This window comes from Bombus pascuorum, chromosome 10 (assembly GCF_905332965.1).
Source record: "Bombus pascuorum chromosome 10, iyBomPasc1.1, whole genome shotgun sequence".
NCBI classification, from domain to species: Eukaryota; Metazoa; Arthropoda; class Insecta; order Hymenoptera; family Apidae; genus Bombus; species Bombus pascuorum.
The window spans coordinates 13,682,764-13,705,576 of record NC_083497.1 but is presented as its reverse complement, the minus strand read 5'-3'; the positions used below and the strand labels follow the sequence as shown (position 1 = coordinate 13,705,576).

The window sequence follows — 22,813 nt, the reverse complement described above, 5'->3', positions numbered from 1 at the left end:
AAAAATACCTTGCGTATTTTTAATATCGTCCTTTTTCCCTTCGAGAGTCAGTAAGTAAATTAACATAATATAAGGACGTCGCGTCTCGTCGTTCAGATTACAAATCAAGCAATTTCAACGTGCTTCGCGTATCTCGTTGCCAGACGTAACATATTCTTGGGAAAGTCGTCACGCGGAGACGAATAAGAAACGGATATCCTTCGTCGTGGAAATTACCCTAGTAATATAATTTACATCAACGCTGTAATTGGACGTTCATTAGGAATTAATCGAGGAAGCGAAATTAACGTTTTCACCTATCTTGGCTCCGCGAAACTCACGAATCGAATCTAATGTCAATGCGACGAGACTACTCCGAGTCGTTATCATTTCCTACGAGAGTTCAATATCGAGTCTCATTCGACCGACTATATTGGCAATTTGTTGGCTAATATTGGACTAACAGCCGGATCGAGGGCAACAAGTTAATACCTCATAAGAGTTTCAAGGTCCTCCAGTTTACCCTGTTATTCGAATATTATGATCCAGGATAAGGGATTGATTGTGAAGTAGGTTTGGCTATTATTGCAACTAAATATTTTCAAAACGATTACCTAACTTGCCCGGTTAAATGTTACATTAAAATAATTATAAACTGTTCGATTTGAATAAATAAATGATTTTTTCTTTTTTAATTATTCTACCATCAAACTATCAACTTTTACTATTTAACTATCAAATAATTTAAATCTCTATCGTTAAATAACTAAGAATTTGTTTACTTAATCTTGATCCGAATTTCGTACGATTTTTCTTATTTACATGTTCCGAAGTAGATATTTATTACGGATATCAAATCTTAGAAATTTTATCCGAACATCTTCACGGTAATATCGAATAAACCTTCCCCTTCGAAAATTCAATTCTCGATCATTAGAGTACACGATGGAAATATATAACAGTCGGCTGAGAAATAAACTCAATCTATTCCCCGTAATACAAGCTAAAATATGGATGATCGCCTATTTGTAGATACCCCGTTCACGTCGATCTTTTTTTATTCGTCGTTTTATAGAAGAAAAATTGAATTTACGGTATTCTCTCGTACCTCTCGTACTTTCGATCATGCCCTCAACATGCAGTATGTATGTAACTATATTGCATTACTGTAGGAAAGAGAGCAACACTTCCCTGTTAACTTCTTCCATCGCAGAATTTCCATATCGTTTTACGATTTTTTGTTCCGAGAGGATAAAAAACGTAGCATCGTTGTCTGTTCGTTGTTAATGGCGATGTATGCGCAATATTATTTTTCTCTCCGCGACATTATTACGTAGAGAATATAATTTTACGACACCTATTTTCCACGGCTTTCACTGCTTTATATCGCAGTTCGTGCTAGAACAATAGAACTATTTCACTTTGATAAGCTGTTTCTTAATCACGAATGATTGACGAAGTGTCATCAAGGTGTCCGACTTTTTCAAGATTTCCGTTCCCACTTCGTTCGAGAGCAAAACTTGTGCTCGCGTTATCGTACATTGGGTTTCTCATAATTAATAAACTAAAGGCAAGCTCCTCCATTCTTAAAAACCTTTACAACATTGAAGACTTAAAGTTCCACGTAGCAGTTTCATTCTGAATTATGGCGAAGCCAGAGAATAAACGAGAAGAAGAGTTTCATGCTGTTACTTGCGAAACGGAGAAGCACTATAGAATGAAATTTTATCGTTTAATTAATTTCATAATTAATTTAAATTCAAAATTAATGAATGATGGGAAAATATATATATAAAGCTTCAACACGAGTTCGTAACGTTATTCAATAACAGAAAATTAGTTTGTTAAACTATCTTTATGCGTTTATAGCACGCTACGCGATACATCGATATTTTCATAAAGTGCATTTATTAGCACTTTAATGAAATAACAGACATATATTGTCTCGTACATAGACATATTAACTAAATATTACATTTCATTGGAAATTGGACACTTTAGTTGTACTCAAATATGATATTAATATCGGTAATAATATATAAATATGCGTATGATATAATAATGCAGATGCAGAGGTGTTAATTAATAATTAAATTTCATATCAAAGAGGAGGAGGAAGAGCTTTATTAAACTCTTCTCGAAAATTTCAGCTTCGAACAACTATTATTATTAATTCTGCTTCCTTAATTATACGAGTTCTAAATTTTACGAAACTCGATGGTCTTGATACGCGTTGATTTCAGGGTAGAAAGATTTCAAACAAGCCGCATCCTATTGAAACGTTTTTTCTAAAGGGTGCTATTGTTCCAATCTACGGCCTTAGCTGTAAGTTACGTCGTAGGGCCTATTCCGTTACATGGGGTAAATGTGTATGTGCTTGCGAAGGACCATCAAGCTTGCACAGTTCGCGAGAAAAGCGAGTTGCGAGTAAGCCGTAAAAAAGTGTGAAAGCGTGAAAATTGACCTCCAAGGTGCTGCGCCGAGACTCGTGAAAAGTACGAGAAATTTCAATGAGACATTTTTATAGCACCGAATGCCGCGTATTATACGATAAATCATCCCTTATACCATCCCATGACAAGCCATCCGATTCTGGCTTTGGTTTATTTCAATCGCAATTACCCAACGGTCGAATTATTTCAATTAAAAGTTCGAAATGGAATAAACGAAAGTTTATAACGGGTGTTTGAGCATTTCACTAATCTGAAAATTTCAACTATCATCAAATTTTTCAATTTAAAAATATTCTATCTGCATAAAAAATACTGTATCCTGATCTTGTACTATTGGACAAATTATATTACTTTGATTAATTAACTTTACGTACGGTAAATACGCGCACAGCGAGTTACTTCACGCGCAATTACTGCAGGCCACAGCGTTAATTGCTGTATTTGCATGATGGAAAAGGGACTCACCAAGGACAATAACTCGGGTCTCGTTGGTGGCATACGGGTGCATCAAGGGTAAGGCCGAAGGAAGCATTGCGTTCTGTATCGTTGGCTGCGAATCTATAAGGCGTTCCTGGTTCTGCGGCCTTGGAGGGCTTCTGCTCCTTGCAGCGTCAAACGACGTAAGAGTGTGCGATCTCGCGAAACTCACGTGCTTCGTTTTTGGTACTTGCGCGGTGGGTGGCGGGGGTGCTGGGGGCAATACAGGTCGAGGACCCTCCAATTTCGTCGATTCTTCGTCCTCTGGAAGCCATGTGTACCTATAACGGAGAACAGTTTCAGAAGCTCGCTTATTATTCGCGAATTATAAATATTCCCATATTTTTGTATCGTCTCTTTTCTTCTTTTTTTTTTTATAATTCTTCCTATTCCGAATATTCAAAAGTTTCATTTTCATAAAAGCACGCGTTGTTTGTTTATTCCTTGAATCTACATAAATTCACGGGGAAATTTTATTCACGTTATTGCAAATGTATACTACGATGTATACGACTCTCGTTGGAAACGAACGGATTCATTTGAATAAAATGATAGGATACGTAAAAGGATATTGAAAATCAGAAATTTCGTAATTAAATGATAAAGGGAACAGCGAAATATATTTCATTATTCAAAATGACAGAAAAGTATATTACGTGATAGTTTGGTTAGCGTATAGAACGCTGTTGCAATGGGACACAGAAATACCATTCAAGGTTTGCATTGTAATAACGAAACCGAATTTACGTCGGGGTGTGAGCGAAGCAAAGCGCGAGTTTGCGATAAAAGGAACGAATCCATAACTAAAAGATAATCAGATTAGTTTCGTGTTATTTGTTCGCGATCTTTACAAAGAGAAACCAAGTACGAATCCACCGTGTCGTCGTCAAACACAACGCGATACTTTTTCGCAATTGTACGAATTAGAGGGATGCCTCGTCTTGTAAAAAAAAAAAAAAATGAAAAGCAGCAGCAAATGACATTACACACGCGTGTACGATGATCCAACAGGTGTCGCGGAAGAACGTTTCATAATCGCGAGACAAAGGGTGGGGCGCTAACGATCTAAAGAAAGCACGTCGCGCTTTTTCCACCGGATGACATTAGGATAAAAGCACGCCGGGCAGAACTTCCTTGCCGTGGATACAAGGCTTAATTAACCGGTTAGTCGATAGACATTTATTTCTGCCCGGGGACATCAAGCTTTTTATTTAACACGCGAGGGAGAACGCCATGCCACGGAGATATTGCCACGCACGCTGGTTACATTCTCATTTCCATTGTGTCGGCCAGAAGCCGATCCTCGCGTGTGACAGGTATTATCTTGGGGGAAAAGTGGGTGACGCCAACGTTGCCTCTGCGACACTGCAACAACGACCTAAATAAATTGCATTTAGACTTCAGCATGATGATCTCAAGGATGCGTGGCAATCTTGCTCCGTTCTTCTTCTTTACGCTCAGATTTTAATAAAATAAATCTCGTTTCCACTTATTCCCTGTTCTTTTGACAACCGTGTAATTTTATCCGACACGTTATATATCGCTTTCACGGTGTCGAGTGATATTCAAATTTACTGGCAACTTTCTTCGATACGCTGTCAGAGTATTTCAACGCTATCTATCATTTGTTGTAAGCCAAAGGCATTTGCGAGCACGCTTCGTGTATCCAAGTTGGAGGATTTTAAGTCCAGCGATCGAGTTGTCAATCAAAATGAGATGAAGCACCATCGTGCACGAGCCATACACGATCCGCGATTTCGAGTGGCACGCGTTCTAACGATAGCTCCAATTATCCAAGATAAAACAGGCGTGCACTTTCTGCGAATGCTAACTATAACACGTCGATACGTTTCCCTGCCATTAAGTTCCGTAATAATTTCTAAAATCGATCAGAGTCACGTGTCCACATTTATTTCCGCTTATCTTCGCATCGACGCGTAACCAAAGTCTAAATACGGTAGCGTGTACATCAGGGAACATAATTTTTCATCGATCGGTGACGGCCTTGAAGCAACGCCGGCGAAGGCTGCTCTCTGTACGCCGGCGAAGGCAGCAATCAGAAATAAACCAAACCCCTTGAACACGCCATCAAACCCGTAATCACTTGCCTTTCCCTTGCAACAATAACCTCGTTGGTAACGAGGTTTCGTGAAAGTGTCGCGTTAGAAGGCTTGTTACGAACTTCCAAACATCTTCTTAAGATTCTATCGGAGTCTCCGTGTATTTTATGCGCAGATTCCGAGTGGTTAATTTCTCTCGGTACCACTTCGGAATATTTACGCCGACGAATCACGCCACCGTGAACGATGAGATATTTCATCGGTGTGGTAAACCTCTTTTACGCCCTCGGAATATTATCGATGCTAAATTTCGTCGTACGACTCGATATTAACGAGTTACGACACGACGAACACGTTCTTTCTCCTCCTTTTGCTTTTGTCACAATTTATGGCAAGTATACGAGTAGACGCTCCAAAGATTTTCTACGAACAATGGTTTACGAATTGCGACGCAAGAGATATTTATCTTTTTGTGTCATATTTTTATTTATATTTTCCTGGTTTGCATTCCGAATGGCTTGTGTCGAGTTTTCGTTCTTTTTATAAAATGGCCAGCGCAAATGAAAGAAATAACGAAGGTATTTCGAGAAAGAGCGATATAGATAAACCGAAGCATGAAAGTTGCATTTAAACATCGTTTTGTTATCGAATCACAGGTGTATCAAGATCGATAGCCGCGATAATTCAAACTCTGACGCGCATAGGGCTTACGAGAATCGAAAAACATGTAAGTGACAAACTCGTTATTCTTCTAAAATACGATTACCCTAGAATCTCTGCGGATCTCATTTTCCAGCGGTTCTTCATTTTCAATTTTTCATCTGTTCTGACCATCACCATGGTCTCGTCCGTATAAAACGTAACACGAACGACATCGCACCACGATGTATCTCAGCCGTAATATCGCGCGAGCGAAATTGCATCCTGAAATATCTCGTCTGCGAATATCAAATGTTTAGAAGCTCACCTTTTCGGATCGGGGACGGTGCAGAAGGACCTGGGTCTGCGCCGGAAGTAGGAACTCTCGATCCAGTCGGCCTCGTCCTCGAAATCGTAACGAGACAAACCCCTCGAGTAGGTCGGATAAGGTTGACGGTACATAATCTGCAGGGAGCGTCGGGGGTAAGGGGCGTCGCAGAGGTTCTCATCGCTGGGCACGCTTCTCACACAGGCGGAGAGAATCGAGGTCCTCGCGGAGGCGCAAGGTGACGGGCCCCTGGTCGACAGGCATCCGAAAAACCCACCACCCGATTTCTCCACCGCGTCCAATTGCCGGCTGGTTATGCAATACTGCTCTTTAATGTCCTCGCGTGAATAAAGCGGTGTCGCCCTGCGATCCCAGTCGGTGCTGATGCTGCCAGCAGGCGCCCCGAAACCACCGTGTAGATCCACCTGGGTCGAGACGTCCACCTGTCACCCACACAACGTTCGCTCTGATTAGTGGAAAATCGATGGAGGATGCAGGCTTCGATTCAAAGTGTCGGACCACGATTCGAACAAAGGTTAATTCGATACTATAGCGCCAGTTTAACGCGTTTGATGCTGTCGACGCATATGGTGCGTCTATTCAATTACAATGGCTACAAAGAGTATTTACACGTGGCCTTATTTTTCAACGAAACGTTCCTTTATCGAGTCGTACGTTTCACGTTCGTACGATAAATACAATGTTACGTAAATATGTACTCTTTATAGTCGCTGTATTTAAATATCGATCCTTACGTACTCGTCCACGCCTTTATACTTTTTCGGTAGATAAGAAACCAGCCATCGACCAATAAAATGGCTACATCTTGTGACTGTCGTAAACGAGCGTTAAAGGATTAACGGACGTGCTGCATATCTTTACATAGGATGCCGACGCGAACGTGATATCCTTTGAATAACAAGCTTCGATAAAAGCAATTTCAAGAAGTGATCGAAAAAGAACGCAAACAAAAAAACGTTAAACGTCCCTCTTTCCATTTCATTGGGATCCGATTTCAGTCATTAAAACAGAGATCAATTAACAACTGACAATATCGATATTCAACTGACACCTCGGCAGTATTGCTCGTCCAGATTTATGAGCCTCATTTACGCCATCGCGAATTGCGAATCCTGTTAATTTGTCAAATCGATAAAACATCCCAGTTAACCACCAATTACGGTTCTTCTCTTCGTGTAAAAAGGGAGATATTTTTTTCGCAGGAGAAATTATATCTATTTCGTTTCTCATTCAGAATGCGTTCTGCCTGTTCGCGCTTCTCGTCTTTCCATGAAATTCATGATATCACGTCGAGCTTCCGAAAGTCTGCACATGCCGATATTCGATAGATCACCGATACTCGTCGATTTATAATTGGCTTCGCAAAATTCCGACTTGCAGTTGCGTTGTGATTTTATTTCAATTCGAATCGACATCGTTGCAAATAACATAGAGATTGATTTCTACATGAAAGTTCGTTTGCCACTCTATATCGTACATCGATTTCATTTTGATTTCCTTAAATCAAACTGTATGCTCTGTATGATCACTGGTACTTACATTCGTAGGTTTCAAACTCTCACGCGTTTACTGTACGCTGATATCTTTTCTGGCGTTCTAACGTCGTTATCGAATTCCAAGCTAATCACTATCATCCCACGTATTTCGAGCGAGCGCCGATACTCGTTAATTTTTAATCGTTCTCGTGGAAAAAGGAAAGGAACAAAAACGAAAAAGAAGAGGAGAACGTTCTTCTATTCCGCGTTAACGCGTCTGTCCCAATTTGTCTCATCTGAGCGTTCTATCGATTTTCCGGATAGATCGATACCATGCGTGGAACAGAAACTGTAACGTTATTAGCGTCACGCGGAATATTGATACGGAGCGTGCGACTTAAAAGGACCGAGCGCGTGTTTCAAACGACCGATGCGTCGACGTACCAGTGGCCATTCGAATAGGACATTTATATCGTTAGCGTGTCGACCCGAACGCACCGTGTAACCTCGCTCACTCTCTCTCAATCTCTCTGTATTTTCAACGGCTGATTAAATTGCGAAACGGGCACGATGCGGGTCGGTTAATAGAGTACCTACACCACTGCAAACGTTGAAGGTGGCTCGAGCGAAACTCGGTATAGAAATTGTATGGAAAAGTTTGATAAAAGAGTTATAGAGATTTTGCATAGTTCTCCTTCCTTTGTTTTATCTTATTATTGTATTATTGCTATATTATTGTACCTCAAACTTTCTATTTCACGCCAATTTCCTTTGGAATTTAAACCGATTGTACTTTGACGAACATTCTACGTACCAAAAATACCTATTCTTCGACATTTTCTTGTTTCTATGTATAATTCTATGCATAATGTATTTGCAAAGTGTTTCAAGCATAATTTTACCAAGTACGAAGATTGCAACAAATACGGTGTTGGAAACTCGTTCAGAACGTGGCCAATACCTCCGAAGCTTGCGTTTAATAATGTAAAACGCGAAGCGATCTAAACTGTGCTGAAAGAGTTGCTAGCTCCAAGCTTACCCGTAACTCAGCGAAATGACGGGAGGAAAAGTAATAACAGTTAGGAAAGTTTAAACAAGTAGACAGTTGCTACCGTTCTTTTTACGAGTTCATTATTTTAATAAAAATACGAGAAGAATTAGCCGCGACTTAAGCCAATTACAGCAGGAAATTATAAACACAAAAATTGAAGTCTCGTGTTCACCGATATTACAAACATCTAAAAACGTAGCGAGTTTAAAGTTAAATAAAACAAATTGCAGATACAATTATCCGAGTAAAATTAGTTCAACTTTTGTTTTAAAACAAACAAACACCCTGTATACCCTAAATCAGTAACACACACGAAACATTTTACCTTTAACGAACTTCACGGGAAGCCGAGCGTCGTGCAAACTTACAAACCAACCAATTCTCCGTCACTAAAGATCAATTTCCCATACCATTGGCCAGATTCCGCAAGATTAACGCAAATTGCAAACACGGAACGAGATTAACAGTAGCGTTTACCAGGGACCGATTGATCAAAGGTTAACAAGTTGATTACCACTCGAACGACGAAATTCGATGCGATGGATTCCATTTTGCTCGAACGTTACCACGCTAAACGGCCGGGACAAAATCACCAAACAGAAATAGCGAGCGTTGGCGTGCCACGAAAATGGCTACATAGGGCGATAAAATGGATTTTCTCAGCGGTTTTCCAGTATCCGCTTATGGTCGATCGAAGGAAATTCGCTTCGCCGCGAGCATCTTCAAAGTCTCTTTGTTCAAATGTCACAAAGGTCCCATTATTGCGGACCGAAAGAACGTTGCTTATCGCGTTCAATGTCGGTGCATGTACGAACACGGTTACACACAGGATACCTCAGGGCAGATGGTCATTTTATTACGTCGTTTTGTAAGTTTCGTCATCTTTGTTTCGATACTAAATTGCAAGGAAGAATTATAAGCTCGACCATCGACTTTCGCGATATTCTTTCTCGTTTTCTATCGAAACCATTCATTTAGGAAATATTTTTTATTTCTTTTTGTAACCCAACTTACGAGATCTCCGTGATTTTACTTTGATCGGATATATCTTGGACAAAACTCTTCTGAACTTCGACAATCGATCTTTGACATTTTCTTACGTCTAAACTTCGCGTATAAATTGAATTAACATTTTCCAAATTTCTTTAATTCGCAACTGAGAACGATTCGTACTTATCGAATGGCATTAGAATTGTTTGAGAGTTCGAGAGCTTGCGGGGGAATAGGGCAGTTCGGAAAACGCATTTAAGAAGCTCGGAATGAGAATGGGCGAAAAAGAAGCGAACGGGAGACGGGAGAAGTGGAAGAACCGCAAAGAACGGTGACCGATAAGAAACTTCTATATCGAATGAAGAAGTTAGAGTTGCTGAAAACAATAAAATTTTGAGCAAAGTTTATGAAAATTAAGGAATCGCAAGGGAGAAGCGACAAGTTTTACATTGTAACGTGGATACAAATTTTTATAAAGTTGAATGGTAAACGATAAGGATCCAAAAGCGCATTCGGTGCATCTCGAAATAAAACGAGTTTTCAGTTACACTGTTCTATAAGATTCAAGCGTCTAACGCGTTTCTTGCGTTGAACATTAAGTCGCCTTTCCACGAAATATCTACAACTTGTGTGTACTAAAATGATGTACAGCGTCCGTAGAACAATACTTAACCGCTGACTCAACTTTGACCAAAACGTGCTATAGATCCCTATTCTCGGTTCCCGCATTCCCGGTTCCCCAGCAAACGTAAATTTAGAACGTTTTGTTGTAAGAAACACAACATTATTCAGCGCGTATGTAGCGAACATTCCGGGCAAGAAAGGGTACAAAAGCGACGACAGTAAGGCAAGAGAAATTACGCAAGTCTAATGCCGTCTCTGTTGTCGATTTCCGATAGGGGAACTGATCATAATGAGCTAAATACGGCAGCAGACTGTTTTGCGTTTACGAACTTCACACGTATTAACTGGTCGGTACTAATAATGGCGAAGAAATTTTCGACAAAAGAAATTATCCAGGCAACAAAATGCAAAACGGCGTTTCTACTTGGGATATGTGTTACTCGAACAATTTGCGAGTAATTAATTCGGAAGAAAGAATTAAAATAAAGAGAATTCTTCTATGCTGCGAGCAGCGTGCAAAGATTATACGTAATTCGTAAAAATTGCTTTTCAATGCCTTTGAAAATGTGTAATGAAATCGCTCGGAGGGAAATAGGCGTTGAACGTCATCTCTGGCGGTAGTTTAGGTGCACGACTTTTAACAGAATCGGAACGAGAGATCTAGAAGTTCGTTTTCATTCAATGACGTTCGCCGTGTCGGGATTCAATTTTCTCGAAAATGCACAGAGAAAAGAGGCAACGAGGATGAGGACGGCGCGGCCCCTTAGCTGAAGATGTTACAAGTATACGATGCAAAATTGAAGCTTCGCGTTAATTCTTAATCCGCACTCCTTTACTATCTCGTGCGCTCTTCGGACGAAGAGAAATCAGATTGTTGGAAAGAATATGCGACGAATTAATACGCAGCTGAAGGCTGTCGAACTTTCTCATGGATTAATTCGTTCGATTTAACGAAAGATATCGAGCTGTGAAATAATCATTAGAAATAAACGATAAATATTTTTCCTTAACGAACGATATCGGCTATTTATCGTAAATTTCAGTTTTCAGATACCGTGCAGCTACTAAAACCGGAGACAACGTTATCCTCTTGCATTAACGAACATCGAGGACCGACAACTAAATGACACAGACAGCCACACCGCCAGGACACGATGCAGGAAATTAAAATCGGGATGCTGTATATATCGATGTGTATTCCACAGCTGCAATACGATGCCACTGCGTGCGCACCGACAGCCACGTTCGCAGGACATTTTCATTTCGCGCGAGACGCGTCGAAAAAACGATAATTGATCGTTAGGGACTAATTAAGAGTTTCTGCTTTGGTGGGTGGGACATACGAGTGGTCATGTTCGTTCCAATTACACCAACGCCTCGATCTTTCATTTTCCACGCCCGTGAAAACTGCGCACCGATATCGCGCGAAATAACGATCACGATATTCCGGGCAAACGACCATGCGATGATAATGGTCCCGCGTTGCAGAGACCTGGCCTGTTTTTAGGCGCGTGAAAAATTCACACCTTCCGGTGACGTACGCTGATAATGCATCCAGCTGGAGATTCCGCGCGATTAATACGCGAATTATCGAGCGATTATCGAATGAAATTAACGTTCAAAGAGAATTTGGTTTTCGAAAATAGCGGAGTATGAGGAGGGAAAAGCGATGGCGCGAAAATCGACCTACTGGTCTGCTGGTAAATACATTCGGATTTAACTCTGTTGCGGTTCTTTCAGTTATTTTCAACTTTGTAGTCCTCTTTTTATACGCAAAGGTTTGGTAAGTTTGTGGAAAATACAAAAGAATGGCACGCTATATCTTCGCTTGAAAATCGTGTTTCGATCGACTCTTTAACTAATTGCAACAATATAATTTACAATACATCTTAAGTGGCTGAAATTAATTGAGACAAGATTATGCAAGAATAAATTATTAAACTTCTATTCTCTGCATAATAATTGGCACGGTTCCAAGTAATTATCCTAAATGCTGTTGTCTTAAGTAAATGAATTGTTAATCGATTTTAGGTGCGTTTGTTACCGGCGCGTCATAATATCTCTAGTATCTCTTAAACACAATGGAACAAATTTCGTGGTGCGGGCTTAAAATGTTTTCCGGTGAAAAAGTTACTATCGTTTCGGCTGTAAAATGATGTACAGTTAATTACTTTCTGGGAAAAACCGTCCTTATTTCGCCTTGAAGGGAAGGATAGGATACTGGTTTAAGAATCGAAAATGGCAAAATCGCTTTTGTCGTTTCCATTCGTTGGAAACAGCGTACAGACTTATTATTCTCTTTAAAATCGTTCCTTTGCTTTTGTTTCACAAAGACCAGACGCCGTGCTTCTACTCCAATAATTCTCTTTGTTGTTATACCGCAAAAAGGTGAACAAAAATGTTCTCTAACGAAGATCGATAATACGATGTGAGGTTCTTACGTGCACACCAAAGAAATTCTTTATCGACAAACGTGCCGCATTTTGCGATAGATAATATATGGCACACGTGATTTAGAAATCACGGGACCCATTTTTCCGTCGAAAAGTGCAGAATGAAATAAAACAAAACCGTGCTGAAAGCTACCTTTATGTATCTCCCAGACGAATTTTTCATTCAGAATTTTTTAAATCTCTGGAAACCTTATTTTTAATACATTTCACTTGCTTATACGCTTCCATGCGGTACACAGTGTGTTAGAATTTCACAAGTTTTTAATTAAATAACGAAATATAAATAGGATTGTGCTTGAAGATTGTTCGAGGGAAACACGACAAGTTCGTTTCAATGTATTCTCCGAGTTTGATGCTCTTTTCGTAGCTGAGACGGAAAACTTCGTTAAAGAAGTATTTAAGGATTAGACTAATGCAGCCGATTACGATTTTATGCCGTGCTACGTCTGTCTATCTGTACGTACAATATCACATTTTCGCAAGACCGAAGACAGTGCGATAAAAATATCTACATTTTTCTTCGTACGTTTCCTCGATCTTTTAACTGTCCAGAAGAGAAATACACGCACGACTCTAGGATTTGCAGTTACGCGACGAAGGTTGTCAAGCGAGGAAAACTGTTTATATAAATGGACATTTTAAAAGTTACGAGTGCCCGTCGCATATGGTCCTCGAGAATACGCGACATCTTGCGAACATATACTTCCCCTCGTGACAGTAAAGCAACGTGCTGTTATGTGACGCAGTAAATCTTTGCCTTTTATAAAATATTTCACCTGTGAGAAAGGACATGACAATTTCAATCTGTATAAATATTTTCCCAGCTAGAGAAATTACGCTGCACAACGTTGTTATGCAAGATTTACGAATAAGCAGAATCGACCGCCTATGTATGCTCGGTCGTTTTAAAAGCATCGATAAATAAATCACAAAAATCTTCGACTCTTCTAATTCCAACTACACAGAACGGTGGCGGGAATCGACACAAAGTCATTGCTGATATTTCACCAGTGAATCGATGATAAATTCTGTTTCCGGATAGCGACACCGTTTTATTGAAATCCGCTGAAGATATCATCGATAAACGATGTTCTCCATAACCATACCGAGCATAATCTCGCGACGAAGAAATTTTCTAATCCGCGGAAGATGCTGAAAATTCCTCGCCGCGTAATTCCATTTATTGGAATTCGAGCGTGAAAAGATCAACAAAAAGGAACCCTCGATGAGAAAATGGAACAGACCTCTCTCTCTCTCTCTCGCACACACACACCACACACTTTATCGTACGTTCGTCTGCCGCTCGCTCTCGATAAAACTGACCCACATTCGATCGGCGGGAAACGAGTCTTCGAGTGCATCATTGAGGCGTACCGAGCACTTATTCGAAAGACGAGAGGATGACACGAGGATGAGTTGCGAGTTTCGATTTGAGGTCATGCACTTTCCTATTCGTTGGGGGGTGAGTGGGCAAAGAGAAAGGAAGGGGGAGAAAAAAGAGAAAGAAGGAAGAGAAGGAGAAAAGAGAGAGTAGGTGGGCGAAGGCAGATGGCAGGGGTGAAAAGAAGAAACGAGAACTCCTCGAGCAGTAATCACGATTAATTAAAGGCTTTAAGCTAACTCGAGTTCTTACGCTTTCTAGGCCTTTTATGACACTTTCAATGGTTGGCTCGCCTTAAGGCTGCCTTTCGAGAGATTCCTTGTGAATTACGCGGTATCATTGTTTATCGAATTTCCAGCGATAATTATCGATCGAGGTCGCACAGACCTTATTAACGAACAATCCTCTGCCGGGTTTAATTCGTCGCTACCTGCTTGCAATTAATACTTACCGAAGGTTTTTAATGTGTTTGAATCTGTTGGGAAGTCGGTCGCGGGATTCATTACGACCAGGATATATCTTAATTAAATGGTAATAGATAATTTTCGCTATTCCCCAAGTGCGATTCAAAGTGAAAAATAAATCTTTGCGAAATTTTGGATTTTATCTTTTGGTACTTTCGAATAGTTTTGGAAGCTATGTATATTTCGTTAGCTTCTTCCGAATTCGAAAAATCTCATAAAACGTTACACCAAATTTATCGTTGGTAAACACGTAGAATTGATAGTTTTATGCGTTATACATATAGAAAGAAAAAAGAATAAATTCAACTGCTGTCGAATGAAATCCGAATTCGTTTATACACACACATCGGTTTTCATTAAGCTGCTTCCACAATTTCAGCACGCTGAACGAAATTTCACATTTTTTTCACAATTGAACGTCGAAATGGTTTCGGGAAACATCCTGCGGATATCAGAAATCCAATATTATTGTATTTTCTTGGAAATAATCGAAGTAAGCTTTGTTGTTTATCGAAAATGTTAACTGCATAAAAGGATACACGTCGCTTTAAACGCGATTCGTTCGGCTATAGCAATCGGAGTAATTTAACAACGAATTGGAATTGGATGAGCATTTCGACCAGATAAATTTAACGTTTAACAAATGTAAAACGTTCTACTGATAATTATGGATAAAGAAAATTGTTCGAAAAAGAAGCAGGATAAAGTTAAGAATTATGAGAAATTAATTAGGAAAATTAATCGCACAGAGAAAAGTCGTTTACGCTCTTGATAGCTAATATCGCGTATGTAGTTACAGTAACTGAGACAAATTAATCGTTCCTCACGCTCTCCAGCCTCTGTGTATATATTGTAGAATAGCAGAACTCTGGTTATCGAGACAGCTTGCAGCTGAAAATGTCTGGACAGCGTTATGAACTTTCTGGATAAATATTTCGACTCTTGATCTTGAGAACGCACGGTTTAACGTATAGATCACTTGCAAGTGATACAGACAGAAAACAGGTCGTTCCTCGTGAACGTAAAAGCCCAGGTACATAAAGCATCTTGTTTGTGATTCATTATCTTTAATGAAATTTGTCTTTCGAGATTCCTTTACTATAAATAAGATGTACCATGACGGTCTCTATAGATGTGATTATTTATTCGTTCAAAGTCTAAATAACATTCGTCGAGAGTTTGAGGTCATTAACAATATTATCGACGAGAATCAAGAACGCGTATCGAGTACGCTATTATCATAATTTGAATTTCCAACTCTTTGTGCGCGCTTGGATAATACTTCCCCTAATTATAAGGGGCTCTCGGTATTTTTATCAAGGGGAACAATATTTTTAGTGACACGTAGCTACATCTACATGCGTAGGGTATTAGGTCGAAACATAATAGATGTTTCCAGTGATATTCATTGAACCGAATTTTAGTCAAGCACATGTATTTCACGTATTCGGAAAATCGATCTTCTCGAGAACAAAGGCTAATAAATGTACGTACGATCTTATTCTACTTTTTCTTTTTCGTGTAATTGCTACAGAAATGAGTTGATAATTGGTGTTCGACGATAAAAAGTATATTCTCGTTATTGGTAACAGTTAGTAATTAGAAATAACCGCACAATTCTGTACTAATATTTATATAACTGTTGCATAAATGCATGTACATTTATCGTAATATGATAACGATAAGCTATCGTAAGCTTGTTGTTCCGTAGTCCTCTAAATTACTTTTATCTGTGGTGTATGAAAGATTTATAAATAAAATAATAGCGTAAACGGTGTAACTTGAAAGAATAAATTACCTGATCGGTATACGTGGATGGATATTTAAATGACGCGATTAATTCGCGATTTAAAATATCCCTAAAGTTACATTGTTACACCGTACTATCTTTCGATCTTATCATGGACAAGAAAATATGTCGTACTAAAAGTTTAGTTTCTTTAAAAACTTATTCGTTTAGTTCTGAGGCCGCTTCGAAGCTATTCGATGTATCTTGCATTTTCACTAAAGATTTTATAATGAAATGCACGCGTTGAATATTTAAAGTATGATTTAATTAATTCCCTGGTATTTTATTATCTTCGAATATTCAATATTCTATTTGACAGAGAACATAATGGAATTAAATTTCCTAAAATTCTATTACGACGATAATTTAAATATCTTAAATGGCTAACCGTGTTTTATCGTAATTCTCTCGAACGTTTAATTTATTTTGCACAAATTACATTTGCGTACCGTCGATTCGATTCTTCTCGTAATAAAGATCATTGTTGCATTCTCGTTTCGTAGCAATCTAACAGAATTTTTCTCATTTTTCTCACTCATTTCGAATTCCGCTCAACGTTCGTTCGCATTTTCAACATCGATCGAAAGAAGGAAATACAAGGAATTAATCAGATTAATAGTCATCGATGAGTAAATTGCGAAGCGGAAATTGCAACATCGAGAGAAGCACAAACTGGCTCGTTTATGATCCGCTTGATGGCGATAATATTGAATTACGTCGATAAAAAGCAGAAGAAGAAGAAGAAAAAATGAAATAAGAGTATGAAACGAAAGGTCGAATAAATCAATGGATTTAAAAGATTACGAGTTTCTTAGAAAGGATCGCGGCATCCATTCATTCATGAATCCGCCCGCACGTTTTTCGAACCGCCCGCCGGTCCGACCTAATATCTCTTCGCTGAATTTAACAATAATTTATTTGCGACATCGAAAGCCTCTGGCGATCATTGAATTGCAAACGTTACGACGACAAAGGTGTGAAATGAAGAGCGACGAGGTAGGAGTTGTCGCTGTAAAGATCAAACGAGATTCTACAAGAAATAAAGGAATAGGGTCGGCGGAGGCAATGCTCCGGAGAAATTCAGATCGAGCAATTTCGAAATCGCGCTACAACGCTCGACACGGTGAGCAAGAAATTGAATGGACGTTTGAAAGATCGAGCTGGATGAAAAAATATCGAAGACGCGTTAAATAGGACTCGAAATAGCACAGAAAGTTTCAAAAATCGAATCGAACAAGAAGAAAGGAAAAAAAAAAAGAAGGGAAAAAATGGGGTTAGATCACAACGAAGAGATGAATTTTTAGCAGTTTGAATTTTTATCGGTAGCTACGTAAATTTCGGTCAAAACGCATAGAGTGACAGTTTTTCTGAAAAAGGATATTTTCCTGTAATTTTCCAAAATTCGTGGGTGTGTAATCAGAGTAATTCATTAATTGGAAAGCCATACAATTATTAGAATTAAATATTAAATTAATAGAAAAGTAATTAATTCTACTTTTATTTTTTTATGTCGACATAAATTTTATATATATATATATATATATATATATATATATATATATATATATAAAATTATTATTGTTACGCGTATAAATCAAATAAAGGAAAGTTAAATTCCTCAAATTTTGATAATTAAAAAACAGTTAAAAATGTTATCCGGAAAAGCACCAGATATATGAAAGTTGGCTCAGTTCTAGAGGGAAATTTTGAAGATTCAAACAACATCTGGCAGCTGTTACTCTGTTTGAAAGACGCTCGCTACTTAATAGGCTTCGACTGATCTAATTATCTCTGCAATAAAGCATCGTAGTTAATGACGACGTAACCAGAGTCGACACTGATTAAACACGTAAACATGAAAAATTGAGCGAAACACAGACGAAAAAAGTTCTAATATTGCCTTAATCGCAAAATTATGACAAATTTTTATCAAAAATAACTCTCCTGGTTCATTAACCGCAGTGAGAAAAAGGACAAAGCAAAAAAGAGGGTGGCAATCGATCGACTGTTAACCATCATTATGCGTGTAATTTAAATATTCATCGTTTAATAAATTGAAACTCACAATTACTCGTCGAATAATCTAAAACAGAAAAATGGAAGTACAGCTGATAATAACAAAAAAAATAAAAGATTATACAGAGAGACCGATTCTATACAGTAATAGATAAGAATAAAAGTAATAGAAATAAAAGATAAAGAAGGTACATGAATAAATAAATAGAGTGAGAGCATCGTTCTTTAAAATCTCTACTTTCGTAAACTTGGCAATCATTGAGTCGCAGAATTCACCAATCAACGATAAAAGTAAATCTACAGAAACAGATCTTAAAACCTTATATCGTACGATCTTCTGCAGATCGAAACGTGAGAGTAATTAAAAGTGAGAAAAGGGAGAGAAACGTTCGACACGATCGACTCTCCTTTGAAACTTAATTTGTTCTTAATCAACGATCACGAAAAACAGCGTTCGAGCTCAGCTGGAAACGCGATTGAAAAAAGCCGAAAAACTGAGTCGACACAAAGGGAGATTCGCACTAGACGCATTGGCGGGGATACGATTCTCAGCGCGAAGGGAAATTGCCGTCGCAATCCCGACCCGTTCACCACACTCGGTCAAATTGTCTTCCTATCGCGATACAGTAGAAAACGATCAAAACAAGCTTCGATCGAAGAACTTAACTTACATCGATATCGAAACAAGAATCAAATAAACCAAACGACGAATCGCGCAGCTCGTCGTTCGGCTCGACAGATCGCGGAACATTATCGAAAACATCCTGTCAGAGAAAAAAAAAAAAGAATCGCAAAACGTTAATATACCTGAGAATGATATATAGAGGTGGTCTTGCCATCTGTTCGGATGCTGGGAGGTGTAGTGACGTTCGCGGTCGGCAGATTCCTCGGATTCATCGCGATTTCGGGGCCAGGGTGAATCTTCCTGATCCCCTGGGTACCGGCGGAGGGACCCATGGTCGGGGCTTTCACCATCGTTGGCCGCACCCCGTGTGCTTGGTCCTCGCTGGCCCACGGGACGAAATCCACGCAAGGAAAAGGAAAGCAGGCAGGCAAGCACGCACGCACCGAGGGGTAAGCAGAGGCGAGCAAGCAAAAGCACACTGGCCGCCGCTACCGCCGGTTCTATCGATCTGTCCTTTCTCTCGTGTTGTTTTCCCCGTTTCACGGTGGCAAAACGCGTGTCAAACAGAAGGAGAACCGAGAAATTGTCCCTGGTCCTGACGGTTGGACCCGAGGAGGACCCGTAACGGTGGCACTCACCACCCAGCGTCCTCGTCGACTATCACCACGGTCCGTTCCCTCCCTCGAACGTACATCGTCTCGTTTTGCCGACCTACCCCGGCCTCCTTGCCCGACGCTAGCGCCAACATGGTACGTTCACGAAACTAGGCTAGATTCTCCGTCGACGAGAGAGGTCTCACCGCGAGCGGTGGCGAGTCCGGGGGCGGGCTGTAACGTCGGCCGGAGACAATTTCATTCCCTCGTTTAATGAATGATGCGTGAATGTTATCGTTAATTCCATGGCATGGCGAAAGATGGCCATTCCCTCCGTAGACGCGTCTAATCTTTTGTACACACTTCTACACCGCTTGTTTCGGCGTGCTGGATGTCCTGAAGATTTAACTACTTTAACGGCAGAATCTTTTAATCTCTATACGTAAACGTTTGTAATTTTTACGACCCAGCACCAAGCTTTCGTCTCTGTTGCAGATGAACTTCTTCAACTTTTTCTTTCCTAACTTCCTCTGTTCTAACTTACGTTAACTGCAAGGTAAAGACCTCAAGTCTGCCACAGCTCGTATATCTTCAAATTTCTCAAGTTTAAGAAATACAGTAGCGGACAAAAGATTAAGACGAAATGGAAAAAATAAATAATTGATTTACTTTCCATAAAAAATATAAATACAGTGTTCTACATTTGGTATTAACTAATTAGGCATTTGTTTATACACTTACAAAAAAAATTTCATTTTGATATTTTGCTCAGTAGCGAAGTTACAAAAAAAGGAACGAAATCTGTATAATATTTTGTCGGTCAAAAGTTTAAGACTACACAAAAAATATTAAGTTTTGGTAAAAAAATATGCACAATTTTTGTTTAAATTCAATATTTTGTCCAATATCCGTTATTTCTTATCACTTCGGTACATCTTCTTGGCATTGAATCTATTAATTTTTTACATTGATCTACCGTAATATTACTCCAAGCTGTTTCAATTGTAGAGTAAAGTTCATTCAAATTTTTCGGTTTATAACCTTGTACTGTCTTTTTTATGATGCTCCACAAGTTCTCGATTGGATTAATATCTGGTGATTGGGACGGCCACGGCAGCACGGTGATATTTTCTTCTTGAAAAAACTGTTTCACAACCCGAGCCGTGTGCTTCGGATCATTATCATTTTGAAAAATAAAATCATCACTCATATTGTTGCGTGCAAAAGGTAACATTGTGTTCTTGAGTATGTCCTTGTATTGAAAACGGTCCATAATTCCATTGATACGACATATCGGACCAGGGCCGCTTCGAGAAAAACACGCCCACACCATAACGTTGCCACCACCATGTTTAAGAGTTTTTAAAACGCACTGTGTTTTCAAACTTTCGCCAATTCGACGTCTAACGTACCGTACCCCGTCAGAAGAGACGCGACTGAATTTCGATTCGTCAGAAAACAATACCTTTTGCCAATCTTCACTTGTCCAATGCTTATGAGCTTTAGCAAATGCAAGTCGTCTTTTTCGATTCCTAGAACTCAGCAGTGGTTTCTTTTGGGGTTTTCGTCCTCTTAAGTTAAAGTCTTCTAATCTTCTCCTAACAGTTCTAGCACTAATTTGTGTATCGTTTTCATAGTTTATCTCCGCAGCAATATTATTTGCACTACGAAAACGATCCTTTTCGCTCAATCGATGAATCCGGCGATCCATTTTCGGTGTTGTTTTCCGTGGTCTTCCGTTTTTCGGTTGATCGCAATACATGCCTGTCTTTAAACATTTATACCAAGCTTGTTTACAAGCTGTTTCTGACCTGTTCACTATATTTGCTATTTCGGTGAAGGTTTTACTTTGCTTTCGCAGCCTTACGATTTGTTCCCTTTCGTTTTCAAGTAAATTCTTTGATTTACCCATAGTCTGTTCCTACCTAAATGAATTTTAAGCAATAAAAGGTACACTAAACAATGATTTTGACATTCCAGAATCAAAATGTTCAAAAACTGTACTCGTACTCACGTTTTACACAGATCGTCTTAAACTAATGTCCACTGTTTCCAAGTGCTAGGCGGTAACTAACTGTTGTAACTCCTACATTGTTTGTATTTAACAACTGACTGTCTGAGGTTACGAAGGTCAAACATACAGCTACGTTATTCCAAAGAGACAAACCGAATAGAAGAACAATATGCGTATAAGATGTTTGTAATCCGGTTTACAAATCATCGTCTTAAACTTTTGTCCGCTACTGTATATGAAAGAATCGCAACTAGCAGTAGTTCGTTTTCCTTATTCGCTTCTTTGTGGAGTGTACTTTTGCACTGCTCATTTTTGCAATTTGTGGAGATCGAGAGAGCGTAGGAGTTTGCTCGTTAAACGGATGTCAGAATTTATAGGTTTTCGAATATAGGTGCGAAGAATTGATTGAGAAGGAAATTGTACAATTACACGTGGCGGCATGTGCGGAGTTACGCGAGACTCGCGATCAGTTTGGAAATTGTTTGCCTTGCTTAAAATTTGATCCGCCTTCGCATCCAGCTTCAACTAAATTATTATTCCTATATCGGAATAATAATATAGATATCGAAAAAGTCGATAAAAATGTGATGAAAAATAGAACAAAAATATACGAAGCGTTGAAGTACGTATAAGAAAGAATTGATCAAGTATACATCTACCTTTGCTTCAAACAAATGAATAAAACATTAACCTATGAAGTTGCTATATTTTTATTCATCGTTCACTATCGCCCCCTTGCTATTGCCACTTTCTTTCAATATTACTTGCTTTTATATGCCTTCTCTTACATAATATACATATTAGGTTTTCAGATATTTCCTTATCTAACTTCCGCGTATCGCTTCACCTGTATCAATTTTTCCTAATCAAACTATTTTCAGAAGATTAAACCGCGTAAATGTTAAAACGAACGACATTTTATCCGTTTTATCTCTATTTCATTGTTTTACAACGTCTATCCACCGAAATATTTCCAACGACAAATTTCTAAAGTATAATAAACGCGAAGGAAATATCTAAAAATTCATTTCTAAATAACGTCACGCGGAGATATTTCCCAAAAGTATGATTGGTAATCATTGCGAAATCACTATCACGGATGCGCTACAACTTTTGCATAGCTATATGTACGGACAGGTCGATTCTCTCAAATATTCCACTGTATAACGATGAATTTCACCCCGTGGCGACTCGCCGCTTCGAGTGTTCTCGACGAAGGTCGTGGGATGAAAAGGAAACGGAAAAGACCGAGAGAGAGAGCTAGAGAGAGAGAGAAAAGCTCGAAGACTGATCGTCGCGGCGAGGGTGAACGCCACGTTCGTCCAGGGGAGAGTATCAGAATTAGGGAAGGGATGAATGGATGACGGAGATGGCAGTGGCT

General features: G+C 39.2%; 3 protein-coding genes across 4 annotated transcripts in view; 2 read left to right on the top strand and 1 right to left on the bottom strand.

The window, feature by feature from the left end:
• LOC132911052 (uncharacterized) overlaps nt 1–19,530 on the bottom strand; it is a 56,329-nt gene extending 36,799 nt beyond the window's left edge. For both annotated transcript variants that reach the window (XM_060967384.1, XM_060967385.1), the window contains exons 1-3: nt 19,008–19,530; nt 5,937–6,379; nt 2,898–3,190 (exon numbers count right to left, since the gene is read on the bottom strand). In XM_060967384.1, coding sequence (XP_060823367.1) covers nt 2,898–3,190; nt 5,937–6,379; nt 19,008–19,175 — 904 coding nt within the window. In that variant the 5' untranslated portion in view covers nt 19,176–19,530. The remainder of the gene's footprint in view (nt 1–2,897; nt 3,191–5,936; nt 6,380–19,007) is intronic.
• LOC132911091 (optineurin-like) overlaps nt 1–22,813 on the top strand; it is a 428,401-nt gene that overhangs the window by 110,092 nt on the left and 295,496 nt on the right. The window lies entirely within an intron of this gene.
• Nucleotides 1–22,813, top strand: part of LOC132911077 (potassium voltage-gated channel protein Shaw-like) — a 63,219-nt gene that overhangs the window by 26,709 nt on the left and 13,697 nt on the right. The gene's annotated exons all lie outside the window — the stretch shown is intronic.